The sequence below is a fragment of the Pinus tabuliformis genome, chromosome Q (assembly GCF_031772625.1).
Source record: "Pinus tabuliformis cultivar Carrire ecotype Pingquan chromosome Q, CPIR1, whole genome shotgun sequence".
NCBI classification, from domain to species: Eukaryota; Viridiplantae; Streptophyta; class Pinopsida; order Pinales; family Pinaceae; genus Pinus; species Pinus tabuliformis.
In genome coordinates, this window is record NC_142296.1 from 1149549630 (window position 1) to 1149558298 (window position 8669).

An 8669-nucleotide genomic window follows, 5' to 3' on the forward strand; every position below is an offset into this window, starting at 1 on the left:
CTTTCCAGATGGTCCAAACAATAAAGCCGGGGGCAGATTTCCAAATGCCTTCCACTCTGTTCACTCTTGAAAACTTGTTCCTCCAGTTGGAGATGGTTTCCTGAATTGAATCCCTGTTCCGGTCCGAAGCTCCAAGAATGTTTTCCAACCAGTTCCAGAGCTGGGAGGCCCAATCGCATGAGTTAAGAAGGTGGTTCATGGTTTCCTCCTCCTTAGTGCACATAGGGCATCTAGAGGGTCCCCTGAAACCTTTTTTCATAAGGTTTTCCCAGGTGAGAGTTCTCTTCTGCATCAGTAACCATAGAAAAGTTCTGATTTTCGGCCATAGCAGACTATCCCAAACCTTAGTAGCCCATGGTAGAATGTTCGGTTGTTCTTCCTCATCTATGATACTCCGAGCCTCTTTCAGAGAGAAGTTCCCGTTTCCTTTCGGACCCCATCTGAGCTTGTCATTCTCGGCTGCAACTCGAATTTTCCTTTTTGAAATTCGTTGATTCAAGTCTTGAATTGTTCCCTGAGTGAGTTCATTATTGTTCAGATTGAAAGCTGTCCACTGTCTCCAATCCTGGTTATCATTGTTGGTAGACCAATACTGACTTACTGTGAATTTGCCTGCATTTTGCTGACTTTGTTTCAGGGGAAGGAGATGAGGGGAATCCAATTTGGGAAGCTGCTGCCAGGCGTCTTCCCAGAAGAGAGCGTTATTTCCATTTCTTATCTCCCAGAAGCTGTGGTTCTGGACCATGCTTCTATTGGCCTGAGCGTGGTTCCAAATTGGTGAGCCGTTGCGGGTGATCTGCATCCTGATTATGTCTAGATTGTTGTTGTTTGGCATGTACTTCTCTTTCCAGTGAGTAGCCCAGGGAAGACTCGTTTCTGAGATCCATTTCCACCAAATCTTAGCTCCGCAGATGTTATTGACTGTAGAGGGATCAACTAAATTCAGACCCCCCTTGTTCTTTGGTCTGCATAGCTTCTCCCACGCAACAAGAGACCATTTTTTCTTCTCGCTGCTTCCACTCCACAGAAAGGAGCGCTGAATGGCTCGAATTTGGTTTACAACCCCTTTCGGTGCTGGAAGAATAGAGAGCATGTAATGGGGAATAGCCTGCAAAACCACCTTTGTTAGAATAAGTCTGCCTGCAAAGTTCAAAGCTCGGTGAGTCCAGTGTTTACTTCTCCTTTCCATGCTGGCTAGAATCTTCTCCCAGTGTCCTTTCTGCCAAGGTTTCAAAGTTAGGGGGGCACCAAGGTATCTGGAGGGAAGAGATCCAATTTTAAACCCCAGGAGACGGGAAAGATGAGACTGGATGGAAGGGTGCGTGTTGAAGAAGAATAGAGTAGATTTGGAGAAGTTGATCTCCATACCTGAAGCATGGCTGAACAGATTAAGGATATTTCTGTAGGCTAAGGCTTCTTTGACAGTGGGGGCACCGTGTAGCATGGTGTCGTCCACGAACTGTTGATGGGTAGTGGCTTGACATGCTCTTATGGGTTGTAGGCCTTTGATGTTGCCTTCTTCTTTATTCCTTGCTATTAGTCTGCCTAGTCCTTCCATGAGAATGACAAACAAAAAGGGTGAGAGGGGATCTCCTTGCCTTATGCCTCTGGTGGGTTGGAAGGGAGCTGAGGGAACCCCATTCACGAGGATGGAGTATCTAGGTGATTTGATGAGGGCTAGAATCCACTTAATCCACTGATTGCTGAATCCAAAAGCTACAAGCACAGCTTCCAAATAAGACCAGCTTACCTTGTCATAAGCTTTGGAGAGATCTAACTGCATGAGCATGCCTGCTTCTTTTTGAGAATGGAGAGAGTGAATCATCTCTTGCGCGAGCAGGATGTTATCCATGATTTGCCTGCCCTCCACATAGCCAGACTGTTCTGGTGATATGATGCCAGGTAGGATAGCTTTCAGTCTGTTTGCAATGACCTTTGAAATTATTTTATAGATAACATTACAAAGAGCAATAGGCCGGAATTTGTCCGGAGTGTTGGCTGCCTCCACTTTAGGAACAAGAGCGATGAAGGTGGAGTTTAAGGATTTGAGAATGGTTTTGGACCGTCTGGAGTCTTCCACTATCTCCCATATATCTTGCTTGACGATGTTCCAGCATGCTTTGTAGAAATTGATGGTGAAACCGTCTGGACCTGGAGCTTTATCATTGGGCATGCTTCTAACAGCCTCCTCAACTTCTTCCATCGTGATTTTTCTTCTGAGGGACCAGTTCTGTTCTTCAGTGATCATTTTGGGTATTACTTCAGTGATCTTTGTGATGGCTTCCTCCCTGTTAATATCTGGCTCCTGCGCTATGAGGCTAAAGTGATTTGTGAGGGAGGCCGAGATTTCATTGTGATTTCTGATAATGTTCCCCTCATCGTCTTTTAACTCCAGTATTTTGTTGGCGCTTCTATAGTCCATTGCTGATCTGTGGAAGAACTTTGTGTTTTGCTCTCCTTCTTTCAGCCAAAGGATTCTTGATTTCTGTTTCCATAGTGTTTCTTCCTGCTTGCACCTGTTGTGCCATTGCTGTGTGAGCTCCTCTTCTAGTTTGCTTGTTTCCTCCTCTCTGCGTCCTTCCATACCTTCCTTTTGGATCTGTTCCAGTTTATCTTCGATGATTGCTTTCTCCTGGAAAATATTTCCGAAGACTTTTTTGTTCCACTCTTTCAGTTTTAGTTTGATGATTTTTAGTTTCTGTTGCAGAATGAACATTTTGGAGCCTTCCTCCCCTATGGGCTCTGACCACCACTTCTCTACCATTTCTAGGAATGTGGGGTGTTCTATCCAGAACTTTTCAAACCTGAAGGGTTTATTTTTGGGAGAATCCTGAATCTCAACTGCTAGAGAAACCGGCCAGTGGTCTGATCCTCCACTGGGGAGGATGTCTGATTCGATGGCTGTTCCTTCTAAGAGCAGACTTTCTGAAATTAAAAAGCGATCCAATCTGGAAGCTATGAGCCTATCTCCCCCCCGTCTATTGTTCTAGGTATATTTGCCACTTTTGGGAAATACATCCACCAGTTTAGCATTCTCTATGAAGCTTATAAATGCCTCTCCATCCCTGTGTAGTCTTCTGAGGCCTCCTTTTTTCTCCAGGAGGGAGGTTATCATGTTGAAGTCTCCTCCCAAAATGAATTTTGCATTCTGGTGTCTCTCTATGAGTTTGGTGAGCGAATCTAGAAAACAAAATTTATCCTCTATCTTTTGGGGACTATAGACGTTAATGCAAATAAAAGAGGATGAGTTACCTGTTGGCTGCATCTCCAATGCCAGGTAGTTCTTGTTGGCTTCAGCTGTTATGAGATGATACCTTCGTGTGTCCCAGAAGGTTGCTAAACCTCCCTCGCGCCCTTTACTTTCAATCTCCAAAACTTCGAAATTCCTGCTTAACTTCCCTCGTAGCTTGCCTATGAGTTCACTGTTACATTTGGTTTCTTGGAGAAACAACATATCCGGGTTATACTTTCCCATTTTCCGTTTTAGAACCCTCTGTTTGGCCTGACTGCTTATACCTCTGGCGTTCCAGGAGATGATCTTCATAGTTAACTATTTTGTTGGAAGGACGGGTACTCATTTAGCTGCCTTATCAGGCCAGCATTAATTAACATTTCGCCAAGTTCCTGTAGCTGTTCTATGCTTGTCTTTCGGCCTCGTCGGCGTTTGTGTCTTGAGCCTGAAGTTCTTCCAAGCTGCGTTTGGTAGTGGGGTGATCCTCCCTTGATTATTCCTAGTCTGCTCTTCTGTTTCTCCATGATTGCCTTCTGCCGCGCTATGAATAGGTCATTGACCTTCCTTATTTCTTCCTCTGGAACTGCTTCTATTCCTTTGGCTTTCCAGCTTTCCACAAGCGCGTTTAGGTCCATCCCATCCATTGCGAGGGTGTCTTCCAACTCCCAGTCCTCGCTGCCTGCTTCACTAGTTAGCATATCTGTCTCCTCCTCCGTTTCGACTACTCTGTCTTGCATGAGGATCTCTCCTACTATTGTTGCATCTGTCCTTTCTTCTCCTGTGGGTTTTTCCGGGTCCTCTTGCCTCTCCTCCCTGTGGGGGGTGTTCTGCTTTTCCTCCGAGTCCGTCTCTGGATCTAGGACCTCAAAGGGATTGCTGAAATAGTTTCTATCTGTTTTCCCTTTTACATTCCTCCTTCTATTGGCTCTCTGACTGTTCTTGGGTTTGGTGAAGTTGTTCTTGTCTTTGGTAGTCTGTGTTTTCTCCTCTTCTGCCTCCTTTCTGTTCAAAGGGCAGTCCCTTACCAGATGTCCATGCTCGTGGCATTTCCTACATCTAAAGGGTATTTGCTCATAATCTAGCGCCTGAAAGTATTCTTCGTCCCTGTATTCAAGCCAAACTCCCTCGTGTAGCACTCCTGATACATCCAGTTCAAAACATATTCTCGCGTAGGTTGTGTATCTTTTCTGCATGGTTGCTTCTGATGCTTTGACAAAGGTCCCGAGCTTGTCCCCAATTTGTTTCAGGGCATTAAGACCCCAATAATCTATGGGGAGGGAGAAGAGTCTGATCCAGACAGGCACCTGGGTGAAAGTTTCCTTCTCCAGGACGAAGTTTGGCTTCCAATGTCTCATGTAGAGCCCTGCTGCTGCCAAAAAGTAAGGGCCACCCTCAAACACTCTGTCCTTATCTTCTAGACTGGTAAAAACTATTGTGAAAAAACCTTTAGCTCCTAAATGGAGCTGCACGTCCCCTTTTGGTTTCCACTGCTGTCTTATCCATTGGCAGAGGGTTCTCTCGAACGGCCAAATGCCCATAAATTTGCAGATGATGGCATGCTCAGCCATGTGATCCCTATATTCTTGGATTTCAGGGTCGTTGATGGTGATCCGCAGACTGTCTTCTTTTTTTGGCTTGCAAGCGTTGTTGGTCATATGGGTTCTTTTGGGGTCTGCGCTTGTTTCCCCCTCCTTCTCCGGATGGACTATTCCTTTTCCTTTCCCTTCTTTGTCTTTTGTGGGGTTCTCCTTTTCATTTTCTGATGGCTGCGATTTGTCATCATTTTTGTCCTGTCTGTCCACAGTGTTCCCCTTCACAATATTCCTAGCACTTGTAGCTTTGTCTGTCTTGTCAGACTGTATCGGCCTTTTTTCTCTGTCGTTCCTGCCGCTGAGCAGCTTGCTGTTCAGACCCGCGATTCTCACTCCCGCTTTTACCAGCTTCGATTGTGATTGCGTTACCACTTGCTTAAACGAAGGGGTCCCACTGGACCCCTCAGCACCCATCCTGCCCGACCGCAGAGCTCCCTGCGGGACAGAGCCTCCAGAGAAGATCTGTGGGTAACCAGCGCTGCCGCTGCTAAAGAGTATCCAAACCCTAGCTAGGTCAAACCGCCATTAACGAGCCTTCAAGCTGTTCCTGCGATTACATCTCACTTTCTCATTCAAACCTAAGTACCAACATAAATCCATCTCAACCTCAAATCTATCAACCATCTAGAAGGACCAAAATCTCTTCATTTGTGTGTGTATATATATAGAGAGAGATTCGTCTCAACCTCTAACCTATCAACCATCTTAAAGGACCAAATCTTGTGAGTTGTATATATATATATATTCCATATTAAGCAAGGAAGTAATTACAAATATCTTTTATTTTGACCAAACATCAATAAATTGTTTTAACCATAACATTTTTATAAATTGTTTTATATAATACATACATAATTGACATTTAAATATTTTAATTAATATGACTATTGAAATATTTTGTTTATAACCCACATTATTCACATTAAAATTTTTATTATTTCTCTCCATTATTTTTTTTTAATTAATATTCTTTTGAATATTACATCATAAATCTCCTCTCTCTAATACTAAGAAATTGAAATATCAATGGAATAAGAATTGTTTCACATTTATATATATATATATATATATAAAATTTAAAAAATTACATCTCTTATTTTCTAAATCTATATTCAATTCAATATATAGTTGATATATCCTATTTAACCTAATATATATATATATATATATAATATTTTACACTCTTTAAAAATGTATTATTTCCATATATAATATATAATTTACATTCGTATATACTCTAAACATTATCTACTTTTAGAATATTATATTGGATAAACATTATGCACCCATCGGGACACAGTAATTAGAATCATAGTAAGAGCAATAAATCTGCATATATATACACGCTCTTATACACTTCACTCATACGGACTTTATACACTTTACACTCCGGGAGTATAAAATTTAAATACCCTGAAGCTGTGAGCAAGCGAGCGAAGATGGTTTCGAAAGTGGCAGGTTACAAGTCAAAGGAGTAGGTAAAAAATCGAAGTGCAGACATTTCAGTGTTGCGGCGGGTCCGTCCGAAACTCACTGATAAATGTGGATTGATAAGTAGGTGGCGGTTTCTCATAGGCTCTCGACAGACGACGAAGGTCGGTGGAGAATCAAATGGAGAGTCAAACGTATGGAGGAACGATGATTAATTTGAACACTACTAGGCTAGAAAACGTTCATACCTAACTCTTTTAGCTTTATCTTAAGCTTAAAAATTCTACCCACTATTTAATATCTAAAATTTTGGCATTTTAAACGCATGTCACATCTTATGTTGAAATTTGGCATGGTAGCGCATGTCGAATCGTTCACTTATATACTTCGCTAAAGTAATGAGCTTGGCTTATATAATTGGGCATATACACCTTCACTTACGATAGACATATACACCTCTTATTTAAGAGTAAAGTAATTTACAATAAAATATTAAATTGGCTTGAAGGTAGTTCACACAAATATTTTCCTTATTGCTCAATTGGCTCAAAGGTATGTCACATATATATTTTCCCATATAGGCTAAATGGAAATCAAATGTGTGAGAGGATAAGAGCATTCTTTGATGAATATGCTACGGGCTTGAATTACGATTAGATTTGAAATATGCAAATTAGTGGTTAAAAGTAGCTCTTTCAATAAAGTATAAGAGTTTTTTATGTTTTTAATCATGATTTTGAGGTTTCATGTGCAAGTATAACAAATTATCTATATATATATATACCTTATCAAACTTACTATCATAGGACTACTTTCTAAGACTTTAACAAAAATGACTAAGCTTTGTTCTATCCTCCAACTCTAAAATTTTTGTTGGTTCATATGAAGCCACCAATTTAAGTTATGGAATTTGAATTGACCCAAAAATATTGAAGAAGAATGATCTAGGTTGAAGTTGTTCCACCAATGTTTTTCATGCATCTCTAATTCTTACTTGACTGTGAGTTATATGCTAATGAATCTTAGATGCTCTACTAATAATGTTTTATATCTAGTAGCCACATATTTTAGAGCCAACATATTTTGGTGGAAGATGGCTTTGTTCCTAGCTAGCCATAATTTCCAATAAACATATTTAGGTGAGGTCATACATAGGAATTTGAAAACTGGTTTCTTTTTGAATGACACTTTGTATAAGTTTCCCCACTTATCAAAAAACTTCTCCATTTTTTTTTGGCTTTTGAAGTCTATGCTCTATACTTTATAATTAACTTTTTGAAATCCTTTTCACATTCCAAAAACAAGTGTTGCACTATTTCCATAGAAATTGTACACTAGGCACATATAAATAGATTGTAAATACCCTAATCACTATTTTCACTTGTTAAAAATTTCCTATGTGCTAGTGTCTAAAAAAAGATATTGATCTTTAAAATACCATATCTTTATGTGATATTCTACCCCAAATTGTTGCCCTTAGAGATAGATTTGAATTTCCCCAACTAATAATTCTATCCCTATTTTATTGTGTAGTTGGAAATCTCCCGTCCCCTTTGATTCAAAGTGGTGAGCCATTGTAAAGCATAGCCTCTATGGAATTATACAAGTAGGTTTATGGTGTGATTTAGATGTGAAAGAAATTGGCCAAAATTTCAACTTGTACAATGCCTAGAATTCAACAAAGAAGATATGCCACAAAATATCTTTTTCCCTTGCTATGTTAGCTAGTTGTGTAGAGGAAGAAGATCCACATTGGTAATCAAATGTTGTTTACCCATTATTTTGTCCCTCCATATGTTGATTTTTCTTCCATTCCCAAGAATGTAGGTCATATTGGAGAGAAGGATGGGATGAAATGCTTTGAGTAGTTTCCATATTGGAAATCCCTTTTTTTTCCTACCAGAGGGTAGTTTAGGCATAATTATTCCCCTTCCATATTTTTTGTCAAAAAAAATCTTCCACCACTCATACTTCCTTGTAAATAATCACCAAATATTTCTTCCCCTAATTTTAGTTCCATTAAAGTAGGGCCCTTGATACCTAACCCTCCATTAAATAATCTCAAAAAATAATCTCCTAATTGGATTAAAACCTTGAGCTTCACATTAAGTGAAATTATCATTAAATTTATTGGTTGTTTATTTGGAGAAAACAAGACGAACACAATATTATAATTCCAAGATATTTGAAAGAATTCTAGTATTCCTTGAATAGGAAAGAGAGTATCACTAATGTTCCGTGAGTAAATTTGACATTTATTCTGATTAATGTCATGCATAGACATTCAATTAAAGATCTAATTCTCTTTTTGATTTGGAATTCATGATATTGGAAACATCCCAATGTGAATTATATAGCTAATAAACTTTGAATGATTAATACTTTTTACACTCATCACTTCCTTGATGCCTAGA

The 8669-nt window shown here is 39.9% G+C and overlaps 1 protein-coding gene across 1 annotated transcript; it reads right to left on the bottom strand.

Annotated features, from left to right (window-relative positions):
- Positions 1-2986: 2986 nt before the first annotated feature.
- On the bottom strand, positions 2987-3544 carry LOC149223685 (uncharacterized). Its single transcript, XM_089387972.1, has one exon. It carries the CDS (start codon positions 3542-3544, stop codon positions 2987-2989), a length of 558 nt encoding a protein of 185 aa, XP_089244098.1.
- Between the last annotated feature and the right edge of the window lie 5125 nt (positions 3545-8669).